Here is a 24,548-nt window from a genome sequence, read left to right as displayed (position 1 = left end):
GGTTACTATGTCTATTATGATTTCATTGTAAATCAGTGCTAAATACATATGATGTTATGTATGCATTTATGATACATGTTAGTAATGTGTTATGATTCTTCTTTATAAAACAAAAATTTTGTGCGAAAATGATCCCCCTTTGACTCTCTTTAACAATATTCAATATCTTTTTCCAAAGCGGTCCCCCTTAGTCTTACCAAGGGGACGTATAGGCCACCTTCAAAATCGTAGCCCATGCCGAACTGCCCTACCTGCCCCCTCTGTTCTGGCCTGTATAATAATACTATTATTTACTATATGACGCTGTCTACTACTAGACTACACTCTAACATCAGTAGACTAAGTAGCTAATTAATTAGTTACTTAACAAGTACAGTACATGCCTGCATGACGTTTTTTATGCCTTAAAAATTTTTTATGGTCATCACCTATTTATAACCTATTATAACCTATTATAGACAACACATTAATTTAGAATACACAATAAAATGTGGAAAACATAAGAGTTCTTTGTTTCTTCTCAGCTAATCTATCGCAATTTTGGGGTGGGCAGTTGAAGGGCGCTCTGCGGATACCCACCACTGAATGATTATGGCAGGTGAGCCATTCACGATACCTGGCCGACTATGCTGAAGCATTTTCCATATTGCGCTGCCAGAAGGTTTCCTTTCCAGCCACTAGCTCAATTTTGGCGGTATCGGTTTTTTAGCTCTGCGCGCATGCGCCCCACTCACTAAAAAATTCTGGCAGTGTCCATTCTTGTACCTGGGACCGATTGCCGATCATTTTTCAATGCGGTGCTTAGAAGCGTTTCCTGTTCCAGCAATCTAGCTCAATTTTGGGGTGGGGCAGTTGGGGGCGTCTGGCGAATACACCCACACACTGCAATCTACTTCTGCCAGTGGCATACACGCGAAATACTCTGGGATATGCTGAACATTTTTCCAGATGCGTGGCCAGAGCGGTTTCTTTCAGCTAATGCTACTCTAATTTTGGGGGATCGGTTTTTTAGCTTGCGCAATGCGCAGCCCACACTATAAAAATTCTGGCAGTGTCGCATTCTGACAGCTGGCGACTATGCCGACAGTTCTTCACAATAGGATTTCATGCGGGTTTTATTCCAAGCTAACTAGTCTCAATAGTTTGGGTGGCTTCTTTCAAATGGACTCCCACTGACCCACACCCATCGCGGTCACCTGCCAGACTTACATTTCCTACATGGGTATGTACACGAATCATTGCTATATGCATGAAAATTGGTTTCCTTCAGCTAGGCTGACCCGCCCCTGGGCTCCGGTCTAACTATACAGGCCCGTAGCCAGGGGGGGTTCGGCGGGTTCGAACGAACCCCCCCGGCCCCAAGCAAAAAAATTTTTTTTTTTAAATTTGCAAGAAGTTTCACTCTCAGCGTCGCTCTATTTTAGTGTAATATAATTGCAAAATCTCCATCGTGCGGAGCGTGAACAGTGAACACCCCTCCCGCACCTCCCCCCGCTCGTCACTTGGCTCCCTCGCCTGGCTCGCTTCGCGCCCGAGCAGGGGCGTGTACAGGGGGGTCCAGTGCAAGACAGCAGTGCATTGATTGCTTGAGTAGTTTCGGACCTATTGTTAGTGGTTTAGGGCAAGTCTTGTGTGGTCCCTTGACATGCATAGAGCAGGGGCCTGTGGAACGGGGGGCTAAGGGGCTCGAGCACCCCCACTTTTTGACGCCACATAAAATTAAATGAGAGAGAGTGAGGAGAAAAAAGAGAGACAGAGAGAGTGAGGAGAGCACTGATTATTACGTCTCCCGTTTTAATTAATGCTAGAGCTTCCGCGCTTTGCGCGAACCCACCCCCCTTGAACATTACAGTGATTGCCGGGGAACGATATCATGTGAGATGATTGTAGTATTACTATCAAGAACCCATGTATAATGTTGTCATTTCAAATCATGACGCCGTTGTGTGGTTTTTGTTGTGGTGGTGATATCTCTTAGATTACTGTTGGGGTAACGGTGTTTGAGTTTTTTTTCGTAGAATGATGGCATAATGTTAGATTACTAGGACAATGTGTATCATGTTGGATGGTATTAGCAGTAATAGCATCGTGTAAGATTCCTGTTGGCGTGATGATGCCACAGCTAATAAGCCAAACCCAATTTATGTGACCTAGTAATAATCATGTTCCTTGCGTCACTGCAGAGTACCTTCTGTCTATAATAATGTATACCTGCAATTCTCCATAAACTCACTGCGCAAACACTCTTGCTTGTCATGCAACGAGCAAGGGGGTGGCAATCAAGCCGATTGCTCGCCTCTCACGCTCATCCCTAACCATTATCTCCTGTGTCTCGCCAAGCTTAGAACTCCCTCAGAGACGAAAACTCCTGTTAGCTCTCCTCACTTGCACTCGAGCCATTTTCACTGCTGTATCCATGTGCGTTGTACAATGGATGGTTCTATCAATCTCGTCTGCTCTCTCCACAGCGGCCGACATCATCTGGCGGGACAAGACGTTCAGCGGCATGACGATTGCTGCCGCCGTGCTCATGTGCGTTGCGTTTCTCGTGCTGCTCGCGCCCGAGGACTGGAACCTGACACTGCAGCGCTGGTTCTGCAGCTGCGGCCGCAAGAAGCGCGCTGCCGCCACCGCTGCTGCTGCCGAACAGTCGCGACCCGACACACGGCAGTCACGCTTCAAGGTCGCCAGTTCAAGCGGCGTGTGAGGGGCGTCAAGGTCGCCAGTACAAGCGGCGTGTGAGGGGCTTCAAGGTCGTTGATACAAGCGGCGTGTGAGGGGTTTCAAGGTTGCCGATGTGATGGGCTTCAAGGTCGTCTGTGCGATCGAGCTGCATGTGAGGGGCTTCAAGGTCGCCAGTACAAGCAGCGTGTGAGGGGCTTCAAGGTCGTCGATACGAGCTGCATGTTAGGGGCTTCAAGGTCGCCAGTACAAGCAGCGTGTGAGGGGCTTCAAGGTCGTCGCTACAAGCGGCGTGTGAGGGGTTTCAAGGTTGCCGATGTGATGGACCTCAAGGTCGTCTGTGCGATCGAGCTGCATGTGAGGGGCTTCAAGGTCGCCAGTACAAGCAGCGTGTGAGGGGCTTCAAGGTCGCCAGTACAAGCAGCGTGTGAGGGGCTTCAAGGTCGTCGCTACAAGCGGCGTGTGAGGGGTTTCAAAGTTGCCGATGTGATGGGCTTCAAGGTCATCTGTGCGATCGAGCGGCGTGCGAGGGGTTTCAAGGTCGCCGGTGCAAGTGGCGTGCGAGGCTTCAAGAGGTGAAACACATAGGCATGGGAGACGGATACTAGATACACAGCGTAGTGAATGGGGGTTAGTAGGTGTGGACTACATTCATGTCAATGTCTCACTATCAGCGGTCAGTGTAACGGTTGGACACACAGCTTGTGTTCCGCGCCTGGATATTTCTAATGTCTGGTGATATATCTATTACTGGTATCTATATCTGATACTATATGTGATGAGGCAATGTTTATCATTAGGGGTATTTGTTCGTTAATGCTACTGAAAATACACAGCTGCTCATATGCATAACATTCCTGAATGTTTATTGTAGTTCATCAGGAGTCTGGAGTCATATCATTTACATGTAATAAATGTTGAGTCGGTGTGATCGCTGTGGCCCTGTATAGTGTGAGCTTGGCTTGAATGATTTATTATTTCTCATGCCATCTGAGTGAGATACAAAACAGATGTTTGATTATTACAAAGATCTGCTGATTGAGAGATTTGCTCGACGTATTCAGCTGTGATCTCGCATGTATTGAGATGCTAGTTTTGTCGGCAGATTTTTGATACTGATAACAAAATATATATTGCCATTCTTTTTATATTAGGCCAGCACAATGTTTCTCAGTAGTGGTGATGAGGGTGAGAGTGGTCGATAGTGAGGTCCGACAAATGTTGTCTTTATGCATATCAGTAACATGTGAAGGATACTTTAGGAGTCATAGTAAATTCTTAGTGCTACTATGTCAGTGATTATTTCTATTTAAATACATTATAATCTGTATTCTAAATCTATTCAGCAACTTTTTTGTAAACTATTAGCCAGCTCGTTAGAATTGGTATTTGTTCTGTTATTCCTGAACTTTGCCATTGCATTTTTTTCTGAATGCTCCCTGTTGGTTGATAATTTGCTTAATTCCTATTGCTTGGATATAAGGCTCTAATCCCTTGACCACTGTACTCATAGACTCAGACTTTATGAAAGTGACTCGACACCCTTAACAATGTGCAGCTGCTCCTCGACCCAACCGTGGCAAACACTAATTTTGTGATATGTATAGCAGTACTAATTAACAGAACTCTTGTACTAGATTATGTAGAAACTTATTAAAATTATAGTGTTTCACGTGCAATTCTTCTTTGAAGCGGTCAGACAGCAAACCAGACAGCAAGCATTTTGTATCATTATAGTTATACCCTTCCTGTCGGTGCCTTAACTATGATGCTGATATAAAGTTATGAAATGTGTCGAATAGAGGGCTTTGTCGATCCATTACTTATAATATCAAGTATGTACAGAGTTCAATATGTGTCAATATGTGTCATCATAACTTACTGCTTTGGCATAAATGAAGCAGAGGTAGCATATCGTTTATGGCGTGACCATGTCATAGGGTTGATGGTTGATACTCTAGCTATCTAGCAGAACATCTCACATTAGGTCAGGAGTGATTAGGTTATTACAGTGTATCATAGGGGTATCTTTTGGCACACCATTGGTTTAACTAACTACATCTACTACTGACTCTGGTATTCACCATTATTTGGCATATAAGCATATTTTTTTTTTTTTAAAGAAATATGTTGGCTTTGTCTTTATATGGATAAATGCATTCATGTGCATTCTCTGCCTTCATGTGCAGGCTTCAAAAAAAAAAATCGTTTATTGACCAGCGTCCGTTGTTCAGTAAGTGTGTTAAGTTTATTTTCTATGTAAAATTTGTAAGGTAATACAAAAACGAAATGCCATATACTGATATTGCAGTGCCACCTTGTGAGTTATGTGTAGAAGAAGTGTTTTCCGATTACAGCAATGGCAGAGAGTGTATAAAAGGATATTGTAACTGTTACTCATTAAATGGTTACACTTTGAATTTTATTTATGTCACGCTTTGCTATATATGTATAAACTGATTGGTTAAATAGTTGCCATTTCTGTCAATTTTATATGTAATTATCAATTCGGTGACCAAGTGATTCGATTCACTGCTCTGTTGAGTTACTGTTTCATGAGGTTAATTGATTAAAAAGTATTTTTATAAGCAATTTTGTAATGGCAAAGAGCAGTTCAATATTTGCAATATATTGGTACAACGGATACCAAACATGGAAGGTGTCACACTCCTTATAATGCATTATTTTTTCAGCTGGAGATTTTGTTGCAAATACAACTACGTGTATAAGTAATGTATGTATAACATGTATAACTAAATAACGTAATCAATTGAACTTTGGCACACCGCACGTTTTATTATGACAATAATGGATTTCATATGGTTTACTCTCAGTTTAGCATCACTCAGAATTACTCCATGGTTCAATGAAATTACAATAATATATACAAATGAGATTAACCAAAGAATATGCACAGAACCAAATTGACATCAATTAAGCTATCTAGGAAATATGTTAATCATTTTTGGCAATTGCGTGGTAGGCAGTTTGCGGTGATCATAAGTTAGACAATAGTTTCCAGCCCCAACTTCATTGTTATGTATATGTGTATCCGTTACAATAATATATAACATATGTAAATTATACATAAACAGGCTGACACGATATACGCATAGAATGTGCTCAATTGCTGCATGTAAATTATGTACGTTATAGTGTTAGGTGAAATTGTGAACAATTTCTGAATTCCTATATACTCTACGTGTTTTAGTGTTTTCGTTATTGTGTTTGCCGTAGTTAAAACGCAGTCTGATGGACAGTACTGAGTAGCACAACTGACAATCAATCCAGGACGCTTAGCGGCGCAAGAGGCGGGGACATGTACCCTCGTGTTTTCTACGGAAGGGGGCAAACGTATTAGATACCCCCACTCTGGTTTTTTCTCCTTTTTGAAAGTGCACCCTGGAATGCGCCATTCGAGATACAATTTCAGTCGCAAATGCAATTCGTAAGAAGCAGCTACATCTGTACTTCAGTCTTCACGATCCAAGGATTTTGTTCTGGCAGGCATTCGCCGGTTCCTTATACGTTATACATAATAATAGGTTTATTCTACTGATCTTTATACTAACCATACTTAACAGATAAGTTGTGTATGACGAACCCTGTCAGAGACCGCGGGAACCACCCACGACAGGTGTGCATACATCGGTTTCATAGGGCCATGGGTTGATGTGGTATAGGTGTATCGACACAAATAGGTAGATGAGTGGCTACGTCCATCTTTACACTATATACTTTGTCAAGAGCGATATTTTCCAAAAAATTATCTCGAAATGTTAATTTATAATATGAGTTTTGTGCACTTCGTGAAATAGTATTCCCTGCAATTTTTTTGGATATAGGCCTAGTCCATATAGACACAGTACTGGTATCCTATTGGATAATATGACAATGCACTTTGATATTCCTACAGTGTACTTGGAGTCATTAGATGTCTATATAAATTTATTTATTACATTCTATACTGAAATCATGAGTAAATAAGCGAAAATCCTTGCCTTGGGGTCTTTCGTGTGCAGTCGCTTATAAAATCAAGTGTATATAAAAACTTTATTCACCCCCTGATAACACGTGCAAGGACACGTGTAATAATATACTATAGGTAGCGCTTCCAGAGATATATCTTTTGTTGTAACAGATGATTCATGAAGCTAATAAAAGCTAACAGCTTGAGGCATGTGAGTGCACAGCATGTTTACTGTGCACGGCTCCAATTAAATTTACCACTTCTCACACACAAAAACGACTATACACTACACGGTGCTTCTGGTCCATCCTTGCTCCTATTCATATTTCGCACATTTTGCCAGATTGCTTCATTTGACCAAAATTGCCACAGATCCGTTAATTTAAAGTACTACACAGTTTTGAATATGGGTTGACAAATATGTTATCAGAAAACAATAAACGACGACACTAATATAAAAAAGGTAGTTAATGATAAAGAATCCAAAATTTAAATACTTAAAAATTCAAAAATTTTAAATGACTTATATTTAAAAAAACATGGTATGATCACAACTCTTCATGCTCTTATGCAATTTCTTTCTTTTTAGCCAACAATCAACATGGTAAAGGGTATAATACATTTGCAGTCACCATCATCATGAAGCTGCAATCTCGACACTACTCACTCAGTCTACTCAACAACAGAATAAGGACAACAAAGTTCTGAAACGCATGCATGCAGGGTTTTCTTTCAAATCACACAGCTCTATATAATTATAGAAACTATCAAGAGTATGTGAGATTTGATTTTTCATTTGATTGAAGTCAAATACTCCTGCAACTATTCAAACTGGCTCGATAATCAAGCCAGTATGTCGCGTACATAATGTACTTGCATGAATAAATCTTGCTTGCAGCTAAAAAGTATGACGTGGCATGACTAACTTCTTGTAAGCATGCATGTACATTATATAGTATTATCAAAATCTCTACGCAGAACAGTATGACGTTGCTATGTACAATAGATAAAAATACCAAATTGCTATTCCACTACTGCCCTGTCAAGACCAAATCTTGTATACACATTGTTTGTGTGGAATGCATAACGTTTTGGTAAAAAAATTTCCCATGGTACTCAATGAAAACCTGTGCCTTGTGCGCACGCACTGCCCACGGCGGAACAGCCGCAGCAATAAAACGTGAAAATGATGCTAGCAAAAATACGCATGAGAATGTGCTTTCCGAGTTCTTGAGCATATATACAGAGCGGCGTGCCCGTCACCCCGGGCCGGCCGTCGGCCGTCGCTACGACGAACTGTTGCTCGTGTTCTTTTTCGACGAATCGCCAGAGCCCTTCTGCTTGGCTAACGCCGCTCCGGGTTTCAGCACCACCTGCACGGGGTCCGTGCCCTGGTCGAACGCGACACGCTCGTACAGCTTCATCATGTTGTCGATGAAGGTCATGAAGTCCTTGAAGGTCGGCCGCGTGATCAGCACCGCCGTCTTGTTGTCTTCGACAAACTGCACGGCGTCCGTCTGCGACGCGCGCGTCCGTTGCCGTGACGACCGCTCGGCGCATGCGCCGCAGCTCGCCGCGATCTGCGTGCTTCGATTGACCTTGGGCCGGCGTGGTGCCGCGTCGGCGATGCTGCGTGGCTTGCCGATCAGCACCTTCACGTTGTGCCGCGACAGCAGCTCCTGGTGGATAATGTCGTTGCACGGCAGCAGCGCCGCGCCCGTCGGCGCCACCATGTCTATAGAATGCGCCGAGTTGGGCCGCGGCAGCGGTGCAGCGACCTCTGCCGTGACCTCTGCCACCGCCGCATCTCCGGCATCCTCAACCGGCTCCGCCTCAACCTTGAGTGCCTTCAACGGCGACTTCTTGCTTGCGGCGGCAGCGCCACCAGCTGCGGTCGGCGGCTTTGGCGTGCTCGTGTGCACTATGTCCTCGTAGTCGAACATCGGACGCTTCTTGGCGCGCCGCGGCCGCCCAGGCTCCTCATCAACCACCGCCTCCTCGTCAGGTGGCGCCGCCGTCGCCGCCGCGCTCGCGCAATCGTCGTCGGACGTCGCCGAGCGGCTGTCATCGTCGGCGGCATCGTCGCCCTCCGAGTTGTGGTCGGTCTGCTGGTCGTTCAGGTACTTGGTCTTCGGGAACGAGCCCATCGCACTTTTCTTCAGCTGCTTCTGAAGCCTGCGAGGCATCGAAATGCACAATCAGATGAACATCGTAAAGCGCATGCAAGGGGGCGCCACCGTTGTAGCTGGTGTTTTTGTTACATGCAAAACTCCACTAGGTGGGCATTCCATTTTCGCGAGGGAGAGTACTGTTGCCGCCAGCCAGAGATATTTTCATATTGAACGGAATGAGATTAGATGAGCATTTTCGTGAGAGAGGGAGCCACTGTTGCGGTATGACGATTACACTTTAACCTATATGTTATATTTGCACTGAGCTTCAATGCGCCAAGATCTGATATGATCTTACCCTGTATAAATTCCACAAAATCAAATTGGAAACGTTATCTGTATTTAAATCTGATAGGGTATATTTCACTGTAATAGGCCATTTCAGTGTCACCCAGAACCACCAGTCACCCCAATTTATAAAACGATCACAATCCTGTAGGCTCAACATTTTATGCTGTTTATATTATATATATCACCCACGATCTGCACCGACAAAGCAATACCTTCACTTACATATCTCTGATGTTCTTTAGGTGATCCTTCGTCTCTCGTTGCAGTGTTCCATGTGGTATCAAATTGTTAAACAGCTCAAACAGCTAGAAAAAAAAGCTATATAAATTAATTGACGATCCTGTATTAAAATGCTACTTAATCGAGTCCTTAATACTATAATGAAGCAGATTACGATCCGACTATACAACTGTATCACTACTTCAGAGGGTGAATCAGTTGGTAGTTAGCAGTAGGGGTGAGACGATACAGGTAACTCACAATACAATCTGTATCGTGCTACAGATTACTCGATACGATGTATCTCTTTACTCTCAAGAAAAATTATCTAGCAAACTATACACTTAAAGGGAAACTACACCCTAGAATTTTAGGGTATAGTATAATACTAAATGCATAAATAATAGTATATACCTACAAATTTCTATAATCATGCATTGCTATATATAGCAATGCATGATTATAGAAATTTGATAATTAGACAAATGAATATATTCATTTGTCATAAAACAACACTTAGTTTCGAAATCTTTAATTTGGCAGCTGACATGACACTGCGATTGTGCTGCCACCCTGGTGAAGTTGCGCTTTTTCCAATTTATTTTGCACATTACCTACCAAGGGCTAATCACAAGTGTTTATTATAAAATTAAAGAGTTTATTTAAAAAAGTACATTTACATTTTACACCAAACTGCTATTTAAAATGGAACGATTTTTATTTTAGGACGATTCGTCCATATAATAACTGAGTCTAAAAGTTGTTTATAAGACATTGCAATCCTTCACCTCTTAAATTAAAATAAGTCTTGTTTGTAATGTAACCAGCAGTGATATTGGACAAACTAATACACGTTTGGCTATAAGGTTATGTACTTATTAACTACACAAGGTGCCAGTTACTAGATAGCATTCATCAACATTGCATAATCAATGGGCCTAGTATGCCTTTAATACCAATAATTAATGTATTTTACTCAGTAGAGTACCGATACGTGTATTGTGAATAGTCAAATGTATTGCCACGTTTATGGTAGAGCTATGTATTGCGATACATCGATATATCGATGAACCGTCCCCACTCCTAGTTAGCACTAACATTAACTGACACGAGTTGTGAGTAACTTACGAAGTCTGCCACCCGCTGCACACCATCCCGATCTTTTAGCGAGTGTACGTTGAGGTTCTTGCAAGCATTCCTGACTTCTCTCTGTTATTTGATAGAAAACCATGATGCATAATTAGAAATTTGGATTAAGGTTGTTGGTATGAGTAAAGCTTGGACAAACATAAATCAAAATCAGTGGTTGACATAGAACATTTTTGTAGGCTGCGCTAACTTGTCCTGGAGGATTGGGCAGCTGCTACAGTGCTAGTGTAATGCCAGGTTTTTACACTAAACAACAAGTTTTGTACACCTAATGCAAAAACGTTTCCCCACAACTTTTCCACAACTGGAAGATTTTAACTAAATACAATTCTCGTAGCATAATCCGTCGAAACATAGTAGTTACAAAATATTATTAGCAAACCCTTGCATAAAGGATTTTTATTGCCTCTCACACAAATATACATGTGCTCAACTTCTTGGACTTTTCTATGACAAAACACAATAACAGCCTATATTCCACAACTTGCCATACCTAAAAAATAGCATGTAAAATTTTTTAGGACTTTCCAAATTTACCAAGACCTTTACGAACCCTGGGATCATCGCGTAGTAGTTACTGATTTTCTGCAGCAAAAATTGGTTAGCTCAAATATTTTAAATCAGATAACCGTTTATATGTCGATGATACAAAATGTCACAGAATTCATGCACATAATAGCCACTAATTTCATCACCATGGGTCATACTCATACTCAGTGTTTCCCCTGCATTGACACGAGGCCTCGCTCAAATTCTCAGCCGCCACACAGAAATTTGTTCAAAACATGCACCACCTCCCTGACGAAAATCACTGTTCTTCAATCAATAAACTACACTTTATTGAACTAAAATGCAATAGTCTCATACAATGTGTTCAGAATTTTTCCAGAGGCGCAAAGCCCCCAGACCCCCCCTACCTGCAGTGCTCGCTTTGCTAGGACCTCGAAATGCGCAAAGTCGCAAACACCAAAAAAATTTACCACTCGCATACCTTTTTGGCCAGGGGAAACACTGATACTTATATGATAACACTGGTATCTAGAGAATGCCTGCGAATTGCATTTTAAAACGTTTAACTATATTTCCGCTTTTCAAACTTTGTAATTTGATACCGGTACACTACAGGCTACACTTTAAAATTTTCCAGTTTGGTGAGTACAATGTACATATATAGGCATGTCACTATTTGATATTATACATACATATGTGTGTACCAGTGTTAACCTTCACATATATGCTTTGAGTTGAATTTATTTACGTATTGATGTAACTATTCGTTTGTCTATCCATACGCATATTCGTGCATTTTAACTGTTCATGCACTGAACAGATACGGCTTCATTCATACTTACTAATACATTACGAAAAATTGCTCTAAAAAGCTGCTTGTCCGGCGGACAAGCTACCTGGACGAGATCCACCTTGTCTCCGTCGGAAATGTCGACAAGTAACGGGATCAAATGATAGGCCTTATTTTGAAACGCTGGAATGGTATCAGAAACCTTCTCGAAGAAATGTTCGTTGGATCGTATATGTGAAATAGTTGCCCAATGAGATGACCCGCTACGTTTGCAGCTGTCTTAAGAATTAAAGATGGCAAGCTCCCATCGTAAGTCAGTATAGCAACAATTATTGGCAAGACAGCAATTACGGTAAGCAATCCTCTTCCATCACCATTTACCGCTACGCAAGCCCACAGGCTGAAATAGAGAGGCTTGCCAGCCTGTAACTAATTAACGCAGGCAAAAACCTTACACCCCTCACTAATCACCAACCACACTTGCCACTGGACTAGTGCACAAGTTACAACACTCATGTAACACACTCGACAGTAAGAATGCCATAGAAATTAATATCCGATTTAACGGCGGCATAACCTTCATTCAACCAAAATTTAAGCTTTTGAAATTTCACTGTGACATTTGTAGCCCATACATCTCAGGCATGTAATAGAATCTACTAGCAAACGCCGGCAGTGCAAATTCTTTCTAACAGTACAACAAATCCATGGTTTAACCGCTCCCTCTTCAGGGTCAAAAGGTATCCGACACTGTAACTTTTCCGCATTGCAAGCCAGAAAAGCACATTCAATGTCTGCTTTCAAATAAAGCTCATAAAATGCTATAGGCACCCGTCTGAACAAACAGTTTCAATGCTTCTCTCTCCTCTCCGTCTCGTCACTGCTCTCTCTGTACGTCTGGCTATCCCTCCTGTCTGCTCGTCTGTCTGTCTGTCGTTGTCTTCTGTCTGGTCTCGTCGCTAGTCTGTCTCTGTCTGTATGGACAAGCCGTCCGACCATTCTCAAGAAAATGTCTAAAAATCTCCCCCGTCCCCATTGACCTTTGACCTGCTGACCCAATTCGGTCAAGTGATGGCTTTTCCTACCATGATGCCATACAACAACACACCGACTATCACGAGCCTAGGTCGAGCCGGTTAAAGATTTGTGCTCCATTCTGTATTTCCTCCCTATACCTAAGTAAGAGAGGGAATGTTCCCCCTTCTTTACACCACCTTGACCTGTTGAGCCCCCAGCTCGACCTCTCAACTCGTTTTGACGATGCACGCCCCGCGTCCGAATGACTCGTGACCGTACGTCGAGCGGTTAAGATTTGTGCCCAACTGTTGACGCCTGAACGGACGCACGGCCGGACGCATGGACGCACGCTCATGCAATTCTACAAGCTGCATCTGACTATGTCAGATGAGCTAAAAACTACTTTGAATTCATGAAACTTTTGCCACGACAATGTCAATGTACCTATAATCACAGGCACTTGGGACAGTCAGTAAAAAATGAAAATAATATGAACGCACACATTCACAAATATTTGCGAATATATATATATATAAAGGCTTTATATAAATATATTATCATGGCAACACAGCACACTCGAAGCGTCCAGTGCGGGAGCGTTCGGCGTTAGTTTTTATGAAGGAAAGTTGATATACAGTGACAGTGGAGTAGCCAGGATTAAATCTAAGGGGGGGGGCAGGTGCATGTTGTTGGTATGTCTTATCGACTTGAAACAGTCCTGTTGGTTTAAATAAGTACGTAGCCTTCTAAATCTTAGGGGGGGGGGCGATCGCCCCCATTGCCCCCCTGGCTACGCCACTGTACAGTGACAAAACAGTGGAATTGTAATTGAGAGGTAAGTACGGTAGTATATATATTATAGGGCCTATTTGTGAATGTGCGTTCATATTATTTTCAGTTTTTACTGACTCTGTCCCAAGTGCCTGTGCCTATAATAATCACTAGCATCAAATTGCAGAACGTACTGTTAGGGTACGTAGTTTAAATTTAGCTGTACCAGAAACGCTAGCGTCAGACTCAGCGTCGCCTGGTCATGCTCGCTTGACCTAATACTAATAGTAATATTTGCATCATAGTTAGTCAGTATGAATAACAACCGAGTTAGTCAGTGTGAATAACTTGAGAAAATCAGTGATTGCCATCTATGAACTCCTTCTCAAAATCAGTCACACGGAAAGGGCCTAAATCTATGCAAATTACTGATATTGTTTCTAGACTTTCCATTATCATAAATTCTGCTAGTACTAGTAATAGTAAAACTGCGTGCTGCGTAAATCGACTACGTATGCGTAACCGGCGTTCCGCTTGGAGACAGCATGGCGTCAGCGTTCGCGTTACTGCACAACCGTACAGCAAGAGTAACATGAAAACGTCACAACGTGATTACCTTGAACTGGCAACGTTCAGCACTTTTCCCACGAGCAAGCATTTTTACGACATATTCATCATTTAGTTCAAACCCCAATCGTTCACACAAAGTTTCTGCCGTTGACGCAAATCCGCCGTTTTCTGTAGAATTAGCGGTTACAGACGCAGCGTCGCTACCTTCATTCTTCTCGTCCGCCATGACGCCGTTAGCGGGGAAATGGCGGCAATCGACGGCCTCGGAATACATGTATCAGTAAGAATTCATGAACACTTGTAAAAATTCATTGAATTTTGAACTGGTCACAGGTGTGAAATTTATATTAAACTGCACTCGTGCTGTTATAAACATAAACATGCCTCTAATAAAAAGGCGAAATAAATACAAGCCTGTGAGTTATTAGTATACAGCAGTTACCGAGGGATGGCGCTGCGACACAATTATCAAAGTTGCGGCTGGCTGCCGTCAGAGCATATAAATCACCGCCTGTGCTCGGTGATGTATATGCTATGCTGCCGTGTTCGCGCCAAGCTGAGGCGCCAAGTAGGCCTACAGCCTCTCGGCATCTCTCTACCGCGCCGTTTTCCGATCGTTTAATCAGGGACGTAGCTACCATAACGCATATACGCAGTTGCGTACACATCATTTTACCAAACATATTTTTTTATTGCAGAGAGAGGGCGAGAGAGAAAGAGAGCAAGAGAGAATCAGTCAGTCAGACTAAATTTTCTTCTGATGTTTTGCCTAGCGTGACTCGTGATACCCTGATAGAAATGCGTGAAAGAATCTGTTTATTTACAGTGAACCGTTATATTTTATTTAGCGTTTAGCGTGAATTTATTTTTCAATGATTCTAAACGAATTTTTGATCTCTTGATTCAACCATTTTCACACACTGTCATCCAGCGTAGACTGGTCCTCGTCTCGACATATGTCTATTGAGATATCTCTACTCACAAGCCTAATTACTACATCAGTGGCGGATTTAAGGGGGGGGGTGGCTAGCTACCCCCCTCTGTTGGACTAACAATATTTTTACATAGTCGCGCGGCTGTACAAAACGTCACCGGAGTGATGCATAGCTTAAATTATATAATTGAGTGGCAAAGCAGTTTACAACCCTTTTGCAGCTTTTTCACAATTCCAAGAAAGAGTTTTGCTGTCGCCCTCATCCCAGCGGTGGTCACCACTACACATTGAATAATAAACGCGACTTAAAGAGAGAGAGAAAGAGAGAGCGAGAGAGAGAGAGAGAGAGAGAGAGAGAGAGAGAGAGAGAGAGAGAGAGAGCGCGCGCGCGCGCAAGCGAGCGAGGGAAAAATATATGTAAAGGCGATCATTAACAGGGGCGTAGCTAGGGTGAAATGGATGTGTACGCAGAGAGGCTCATCAATTTTTGAAAATGTAGATCGCAGAAGATGGTATTTGAGGCACCTTTGAGTAACTGTACAGCCTTCATTCTGACTACGACAATTATCTGTTTAGTAGAACTATTCTCTTCATGCGCAACAAGATGTGATCACTAAAGATCACTATAACTAATCATGTAATTTTTGTTAATTTTTTATTATCAAGACATGTTGAACTAACTCTCTTTCTCTCTCTCCCGCTCTACAAGGCGGTATTTCCAGGCGTGTTGTGCGTGCCAGAGTGTGTTCTGATATCGATTTATTTCACTGCCCTGTAGAATAGCGTTCAGATATCACAGGTGTAGTGATCGGATGTGCGGAGGATTCGCACTCCCCGAGTGCCTTCTTTCTAGTTGATTAGTTCTGATCGTGCTGACAACGCTCGTTTGCGCCCTCGTTTAAGCCTTCGACGTAATCGTGTCGGATTTCAACGAAAATACACGACACTAGCACTCAGAGTCGGGCGGTCGAACATACCGGAAGACCAGCGTACATCGTGCGGCACCATTGCCATAAATTGCCTCGCTATAGCAACACATATAAGACTCTAAAGAAGTCAAGATGAAGTGATGCTAACATTATATTTTGCATTTCATTCTAAATTTCAATACATGTTGCAAGCGGCATCACCTGCAATGACACAGCGTGGTGCAACATGTCTTTACAAGTATTGTACTGAGAAAGTGTTGAAACTTCGGGTTCTCGTAGTTCGACAGCGTAGAAGGTAGCAGCGTTGATAGCGTATAGATAACCAGTAGAGAGTAGACGTAGTCGCAGATTCTTGTTTCACTTGGACTTTATTAGAAAACTCGAACACATACAAAATATATACATACGTACGGCAACCTAACTAGGTCCCGTCATTTCTGTTTCCGTCGCTACATCTTGAATGACTCACGTAACTCGGTTCTTAACTCTGTAACTCGGTTCCTATCTTCCGTCTCCCCGAGCGTCTATTTATAAGCTTCTTAAAAGCGCCCGGACGCCCCACAATCCAAACCAGTTTCTCCCTGCAGCTTCTAATATTAGTGACATATTAACGCCCGTCTGTAATCATTAGGGTGCGCGGTAGGGCTACGTATATATATACGAGCATACGTCCCATGTTATTACCAAAACAACAATAACTAGCCAGGGTTAGAAGTATAGACGCAAGTCCTACTTAGCCGCAGTCCTACAATATACAACACAAGCAACACGCCTCAATGGCTTCGTCATCTTTCTGTTTTCGTCATCATCCTCAGGGCCGTAGACTGAACAAATTGCTAGAGAAAGGCAAAATTTAAAAAAATAAAACAAATGTAGGATAGTTTTTATATGGGCTGAAGGAATAATTGTGTTTTTGCAATTGACAACGCATGGCCAGCGCAACGGTATACAATGAACACCTTAATTGGACTCTGCTTGATGACCTCGACTATGCTGATGACCTGGTACTGCTTTCACACACACGACCATATTCAGACAAAAACAGACAAACTGGTTCAGGAAGCAGCTAAAGCCGGGTAGAAAATCAACATTACGAAGACAAAGTCAATGAGGATAAACGCACAAAATGTGGAATCAGCTACCGCCGAGGGGAAAGAAAATGAGGCGGTGGAAACCTTCACATATCTAGGTAGCGCGCTGGACAAAAACGGAGGGACCGAGAAAAATGTCAAGGACAGAATAGGGAGGGCAACGAGCGCCTTCAAATTGCTCAATAAAGTTTGGAGGACAAGCGCTATATTACCCTTAAAACGAAATTAAAATTTTTCAACTCTAATATTCAGACCGTCCTCATGTATATGGCCGTGAAACATGAAAACTAACAGACAAAATAATCCAAAAAAATCCGCTTTGTTAACAACTGCTTGAGGAAGATCCTCAGAATATTTTGGCCGCGCACCATCAAAAATAAAGAACTCTAGGAAAGGACGAAACAGACCCCAATCGAAATCCAAATAAAAAGAAGTAAAGGAAATGGGGCTGAGTTCCAAGCTGTCTGTCGGACAAAACAGGCGAATGAAGTGACGTCACGACATGCGAATTATATCCATGATAATAGTGGGAGCTATGACAGACTGTTCCTATGATCGATCACCCAGGGTCGAGATGACCCATGGCGAGTGCAACTGGAAATTGCAGGTAAACCAGTAGATTTCAAAATAGATACTGGGGCAGACATCACCGTCATGTCAGCAAGAACATACAATGACTTGCGTAACCGGCCAGCATTGAAACCAACAAACACAGTACTATCCAGTCCATGAGGAACACTAAAATGTAAGAGAGTGTGTGACACAGACAAGCCATAAAGGGAAAACGTACAGCTTCACAGTAGTCGTGATTACAGGCCCACCGACTAATAATTTGTTAGGTCGTCAGATGCCCCCCCCCACCCACTCATGGGTACGGATGCACCGCACCCGCGTGAACTTGAAATTCAGTTTTACTAGAATTAAAATTCAATAATAATATAATAATTAATATTATTCACTATATATCTTCTGGTAGTGTCAAGAAAATTTCACTTCTACAAATACCCTAAAAATGACTTCCTCTAAAAAATTGAACTGCCCCTTATTACCCCTGTGGTAATGAAATACATGCAGTAAGGCACCTAGAAATCTTCAGAAGAGTGTATATCATTTTGTGACTTGCTCTAAAGAACTACCGTAAACGTGTGCATTTAAATAAATCCTGAGATAAGGGGGTGTATTGATGAAGAGTCTAGAGATAAGCGGTGTATTTCTACCGAGTGCTGAGATAGAGGGTAGAAAAAGAGACAAAAATCACGCGAAAAGAAGGTAAAAAATTATGGTCCTTCCTGAGATAGGGGTGTTTTTGAAATCAGGGAAGAAGCGTAGGCATCCACCTAATATATTGAGTGGGAGCCGGGCAGATGGCATCACAAATGGGCTTAGTACAGAGAGGCAATGAAATAAATGGAACATTGTTCGGGGATATTGGTCTGTTAAAGTGCGACCCCGCACAGTTGAAAGAAAAGGCTGTTCGATAAAGTACTAACACTGCCCGCAGAGTGCTCTTTCCGATACTATCCAAGGTTAAGGAGGAGCTGGAATATATGGTCAATATTGGGGTCATCGAACCAGTTGCAGAGCCAACAGACTGGTGCGCCCCTATGGTTCCAGTCGTGAAACGCACTGGGAAATACGCATAAGTGTTGATCTGAAAAAATTGAATGAATCTGTGCGTCGGGAGCGATTCATTCTGCTAACCTTCTATGATGTCATCCCTAAGCAGGTAGGGAAACGTGCGTTTTCGTAGTTGGATTTTTGCCAAATTCCACTAGACTCCGAGAGTTCGCGATACACCACATTTATCACACTATTTGGGCGGTACTGTTTCTACCGTCTCCCATTTGCGATTACATCACAACCAGAGGTGTTCCAACGCAAAATAACAGAGCTACTGCAGGGACAAGATAGTGCTATTGCGATGATGGATGACATATTGGTGTATGGGAAAACCATCAAGGAACATCACCAATGACTTAGGAATGTCTTAAACCGTATACGTGAATCGGGACTGAAACTCAACAGAGGGAAATATAAGTTCCGACAGCCAGAACTAACGTACTTTGGTCATCATATCGGAGAAGGAGGGGTAAGCCCATACCCAGGAAAAATAAGAGCAGTCGTGGATATTGCCGCACCACGTGATGTAGCAGATGTTAGACGGTTTATAGTCATGATCAATGTGCGTGCGTGAGTGTGTGTATAATTCCTCACAGAATATGATATATATATATATCTACTTGAAGATCGTACACAATAGCGTGAGTGACGCGAAATATCTGGTGCAAAATACGGCTTCACAAATTTACCATATCCTGAAAAGCATCCTAGCTGAAACTATTTCCATATATTTGCACCTGTTTGCAACTATTTCATAGAACTTTCAAACTGCTATTATGTCACAAAAAGTTGGAGATCCCAAGATCACAGTGTCCAATTGAATACACATTGAAAGTACTTACAGGACGACATCAACTATTACACTAGCTCAAACACTAACAACTAGAGCATGTTGATGTACGATACGCCGGGTAGGCTGGATACGAGAGGATACACGCTAAAGAATTAGTGTATGCATTTCTTGATGATCTGTAGGATGTTTGTACGGCAAACAATCAGCAAGCACAAGTATTTTAATTATATGCGAACATTTCGTCAATAAAAAAGCATACTCTGTTGTTTAAATGTCGATATCTGGTATAATTATGTGTAACACAGAAATTATCAAGGTGAACAATGTAAAATATCATCAGAAGGAAGGGAAAAATCTCGATTTTCTACGAATTTTACGTTTTCAGCTAACGATGGTACAGTGTAATACACTAATTAGAATTAGAAACGGCGAGGAATCATAATAGAATACAAAACATCAACGAAAACTCCGTTGTAATATGCAAGAATTATGTATAATAACATGATTAACAATTATATTCTACTTTACTTTATTCTTACGACGTTGGTAAATGGTAATTAGTTACAATATAGTTTGTCCAATATAGGATGGCAATTTTCTCTTTAGACTAATTCGATAGGGCGTGTTCGATAAAAATCGGTATAGTTTTAATAATGGAAATGTTTGGGTCATTTTCATGCGTAATTCCGAAAAGAAGGAATTTAATTACGCGAAACAATAACCAATTACCAGCAATATGTATTCTATCGTAGATTAGACTAGTATAGTATGTGTTTTGTCACTCTTTATTGATTTCTGTAAAATCTGTTACCTTTCCTTGCAAACATTTAGTTCTTCATTACACGCAGCTAAAAATAGCGAGTAATATTGGTGCGCACTGCAATTCAATTTTCCTATAGAGCTAATAACCTCCTGCCATCGTCATCGTCGTCGTCGTCTGCTACGGTGCAGACTGGTATTCCCTCAAACCATTTCGCGCACCGTCCTTTCGGCTGCGGCGGTGAATCACGAAAACGCCAGCGAAAAGCAGAGCTCCTGTCAAACCCAGGAACGCAGAAAATAGGAACGCTGGTCTTGTGCTCCCAAAATGATCTGCCAAGGCGCCTGTAGATCAGGAGATAAATAATGCAGTTAACGCATGTCCTTAAACCGGCCAGTCTGAGGTGCCCGTTAAAACGCGAGCGGCGTGCAGGCACTTTAATGAGCTACGGGGCATAAGTACGCCACGCGAAGAAAGAAATTGAGCAAATGTTTGTTCTCCCCGTTCGCATATTTCGTATAATTATATTTATCAGATTTAGCGATAAGTTCACTTTTAAATTTTTTATATCTATTATTCGGGCCATTAAAAATATATTATATTATGTAATATTATATTATATTATATTATATTATATTATATTATATTATATTATATTATATTATATTATATTATATTATATTATATTATATTATATTATTATTTATTTCATATTACCACTCGCTGTGAGTCCAATAAGGTTTGCACAACCGCCACAGCAGGCGCTTATTCCTTCAACTATCAGGAGGTTTTCCACGCCGTACAGTTCTGCGTTCACAGCGGATAAGAGTGCAGAAGTGAGTCCGCGACCAAACCCATACAGGCCGAGCGATACCAGGAAAAACATTGGCGCATCCAGAAGAAAAAGGCTCAAGCAACTGATTGCCAATATAATGAGGCCGACGTTGTACGCAATTAAAATATTAAACCAGCGCATTTGAGAGAGTATGATTAACGAAATTCTCATAAATGTACTACTGGCCTCTTTAATAGCTACTAACTTCGTAACCATCGAGATCTCTATGCCTAGCTCTACTCCGTATTCCACAACGAACGCGGCAACTATGTTCTGCACGGCGAATTTGCAGAAAATTCCTGCGCCGTGTGGCACAAGTTTCATTATTTGATCCCGGGTTAGATTAGCTGCCTTCTTATTCTGAATTCCGTACTTCGGTTTGACTGCAGGAAGAGGCCGAAACAGCGCGCCAGCAAAGACAATATGCAGATTCAGCCCACCCATGACTAGCAACGCACCCTGCCAGGTGTACATCTCGATTAATTTAAGCGTTACGATCGGACCTAAAATTCCGCCTATAGGTACACCGAACGATGCTATAACTGTTGCTAACGGTCGCTGTTTGTCGAAATAATAGCCGGCTATAGCCACTGACGGTGTGAAGGCCAATCCCATTCCCATTCCTGAAAAAAATACGAGTGTGTAATTCATATATGTATGTCAATATGTATATTGACGGGCGCGATAAAGATTTGTCATATTAACGGTCAGCCAATTAGTAGGAATCAGCTCTAGTATTCTAAGGCTATGCACGTTTTATGGAAGATACACACACGTACACGCGCACGCACGCACACGCACGCACACGTACACACGCACACCACACGTGCGCGTACGCAGACACGCACGCATGCACGCACACGCACGCACGCACACGCACACGCACACGCACGCACACACACATGCACACACACACACACACACACACACACAAATTGCCACTAGACGGCTGGCCGTTTTCATATCAAAGTTATATCGCGTTAGTAATGTCCTACATTGTTTACGAATTCATGCACGTGATCTCGAATTCCTCTATAACTCTCTTTCTACATTCACCCTCATATTCTCGAATTACGAAATATGAGGATCATTAAATGCATGAAATTTCAAGATCGTGTCATAAATTAAAGGGGCTCTAATAAATTATAATGTAATATATGCGTGTGTAAGCATATATGTGCTTCTTACCTGCAAGCAGAGAATAGCTAGGGAAGAACACGAGTAAAGTGGGGCTACGATAGCTGAGACCCAGGCCTAATGTAGTCAGACAACCTCCGACGATGACAATATTCCTGATGCCGTATACCGCGGCAAGGCACGCGCTAAACGGACCTGTCGGACAGAAGGCACGGGTGTTGCATCACGATATCACTATTCATCCATCCATCCATCCATCCATCCATCCATCCATCATCCATCCATCCATCCATCATCCATCCCATCCATCCATCCATCCATCCATCCATCCATCCATCCATCCATCCAGTCCATCCATCCATCCATCCATCCAATCGCAATCCACCATCCATCCATCCATCCATCGCATCCCCATCCATCCAACTCCACCATCCTATCCCATCCATCCATCCATCGCATTCCATAAAATCCATCATCCATAAAATCCATCCCATCCACCATCCAGCCATCCATCCATCCATCCATCCAGGCCATCCATCCACGTCCATCCATCCATCCATCCATCCAATCCATCCATCCAGTCATCAATCCGTCCGTCGTCCGTCCGTCCGTCCGTCCGTCCGGCTCCGTCTCGTCCACCCGTCGTCGTCCGTCCATCCATCCATCCATCCATCAACCATCCCATCATCCATCCATCCAGTCCAATCCACTCCATCCTCATCCATCCATCCATCCATCCATCCATCCATCCATGCATCCATCCATCCACCAATCCAATCATCCATCCAATCCATCCATCCATCCATCATCACATCCATCCATCCATCCATTCATCCAGTCCATCCATCCATCATCCATCCATCCATCCCATCCATCCACATCCATCCATCCATCCATCCATCCATCCATCCATCCATCCATCCATCCAAGATCCATCCATCATCTATCCTTCCGATCCATCCGGTCCTGTCCGTCCGTCCGTCCGTCCGTCCGTCCGTCCGTCCGTCCGTCCGTCCGTCCATCCGTGCGTCCGTCGGTCCGTCTGTCCGTCCGTCTGCTCGACCGTCCGTCCATCTGTCCGTCCGTCTCTCTGTCCGTCCGCCTATCTGTCCGTCCATCCGCCAGTCTGTCCATCTATTCATCCATCTATTCATCCACCTATACATTCATATGTGGCTCTACACTCGGTTTATCGCTGTGAAATGAACTTGCAGTCTATAGTATGTCTTTCTATAACGTTTTTTTTAAATATATGTAGCATCTTAATTTCTGAAATGTGTTTAAAGGACAGATCTATTGGCGTTACAACTATTATCAGGTTACAACTATTGGCGTGTGTGTGTCATTGCTTTCCCCGACTGCATAAATTGAGCATTGATAATTAAATTATTTTGTTAAGACAATAAAAGCAGGCGCTATAGATAAACATATATGACGAACGCGCTATACCTACCAAGCACAAGTCCCAGGCCAGATAGAACAGCTCCTACGCCGGCCGTGATGCTATTGCTTGATCCAAATTCACTTGCAATGTACGCGTAAAACACGGAGAACGATGATACATTGTACATGATTATAACCTTAATCAGGAAGGATCCGGCCAGCACGACCCAGGCCCAGCCACGGTCAACATCGGTTCTTTGTCGTTCAGTCCTCTCTGTCGATGATTCCATTTCTAGCGAAGACGATTAGCGAGTGCACGTTTACTCGTACGTTTACTTTTTTCTTGTCCATGCACGGCTAACACACAAAACTCTTCTCACGTTCATTCAATGATGGAATGGATCGAATGTCCAGCAGACTAGGTATCAAGGTGTATCAATGTTACACTCAGCGCGCGTGCGTACGTGTGTGAGTACGCGTGTGTGTGACTTTGCAGACCATGAGGATCAAGGAGGCGTGAAATGGATGTCTATTTCGATTGACCTCGTTTTTTAGTCTTCCTTAATCGTGATCATGTGTATAGCTGTGCACAAGAAAAATGCATTAGGAAGGATGTATCAAACCGCGCCCCAAACTGGTTGCTATCTCGCTCAGAATTCCTTATTGTTAAAATGACAGCAAAATTAACTTCAGCAAGCGGTCTGTCTGTCTGTCTGCACACGCGCACACGCACGCGCACGCGCACGCACACGCACACGCACACGCACACGCTCACGCACACGCTCACGCACACGGTGACGCACACGCACACGCACGCGCACGCGCACACGCACACGCACACGCACACGCACACGCACACGCACACGCACACGCACCCACACGCACACGCACACACACACACACATGCACACACACACACACACACG

The 24,548-nt window shown here is 42.9% G+C and overlaps 3 protein-coding genes across 10 annotated transcripts in view; 1 reads left to right on the top strand and 2 right to left on the bottom strand.

Annotated features, from left to right (window-relative positions):
- Window positions 1-4,795, top strand: part of LOC106810616 (putative thiamine transporter SLC35F3) — a 48,800-nt gene extending 44,005 nt beyond the window's left edge. For 2 of the 8 annotated variants that reach the window (XM_014814035.1, XM_014814038.1), the window contains exon 9: window positions 2,469-4,795. In XM_014814035.1, the coding sequence (XP_014669521.1) occupies window positions 2,469-2,707 (239 nt within the window). In that variant the 3' untranslated portion in view covers window positions 2,708-4,795. The remainder of the gene's footprint in view (window positions 1-2,468) is intronic. The other 6 variants (XR_001394041.1, XR_001394038.1, XR_001394040.1 and 3 more) reach the window with 6 other exon arrangements.
- Window positions 4,796-5,641: 846 nt separating this feature from the next.
- Window positions 5,642-14,514, bottom strand: LOC106810617. The gene is made up of 4 exons (XM_014814039.1): window positions 14,187-14,514; window positions 10,462-10,542; window positions 9,337-9,419; window positions 5,642-8,827 (listed from the first exon to the last, which is right to left on the bottom strand). Exons 1-4 carry the CDS (start codon window positions 14,412-14,414, stop codon window positions 7,939-7,941), a joined length of 1,281 nt encoding a protein of 426 aa, XP_014669525.1. The 5' UTR covers window positions 14,415-14,514; the 3' UTR covers window positions 5,642-7,938.
- Window positions 14,515-19,830: 5,316 nt separating this feature from the next.
- Window positions 19,831-24,087, bottom strand: LOC106810618 (monocarboxylate transporter 12-B-like). Its single transcript, XM_014814040.1, has 4 exons — window positions 23,693-24,087; window positions 22,291-22,434; window positions 20,985-21,725; window positions 19,831-20,611 (listed from the first exon to the last, which is right to left on the bottom strand). Exons 1-4 carry the CDS (start codon window positions 23,910-23,912, stop codon window positions 20,448-20,450), a joined length of 1,269 nt encoding a protein of 422 aa, XP_014669526.1. The 5' UTR covers window positions 23,913-24,087; the 3' UTR covers window positions 19,831-20,447.
- Between the last annotated feature and the right edge of the window lie 461 nt (window positions 24,088-24,548).

This window comes from Priapulus caudatus, unplaced genomic scaffold, assembly GCF_000485595.1.
Source record: "Priapulus caudatus unplaced genomic scaffold, Priapulus_caudatus-5.0.1 Scaffold458, whole genome shotgun sequence".
Taxonomy (NCBI): domain Eukaryota; kingdom Metazoa; phylum Priapulida; class Priapulimorpha; order Priapulimorphida; family Priapulidae; genus Priapulus; species Priapulus caudatus.
Note: the sequence above shows the minus strand (reverse complement) of the source record. Positions and strands in the feature narration are given on the sequence as shown.

What these genes read in the sequence shown, in the direction of transcription:
- LOC106810617 (XM_014814039.1), bottom strand. Translation starts at nt 14,414, where the DNA reads ATGTATTCCGAGGCCGTCGATTGCCGCCATTTCCCCGCTAACGGCGTC. An exon ending in CTGAACGTTGCCAGTTCAAG is followed by an intron (nt 10,543 to 14,186) that starts GTAATCACGTTG and finishes ATCAAATAACAG; the next exon opens with AGAGAAGTCAGGAATGCTTG. An exon ending in TGCAGCGGGTGGCAGACTTC is followed by an intron (nt 9,420 to 10,461) that starts GTAAGTTACTCA and finishes TTTTTTTTCTAG; the next exon opens with CTGTTTGAGCTGTTTAACAA.
- LOC106810618 (XM_014814040.1), bottom strand. Translation starts at nt 23,912, where the DNA reads ATGGAATCATCGACAGAGAGGACTGAACGACAAAGAACCGATGTTGAC. An exon ending in TGGCCTGGGACTTGTGCTTG is followed by an intron (nt 22,435 to 23,692) that starts GTAGGTATAGCG and finishes TCTGTCCGACAG; the next exon opens with GTCCGTTTAGCGCGTGCCTT. An exon ending in TATTGGACTCACAGCGAGTG is followed by an intron (nt 20,612 to 20,984) that starts GTAATATGAAAT and finishes CCTGATCTACAG; the next exon opens with GCGCCTTGGCAGATCATTTT.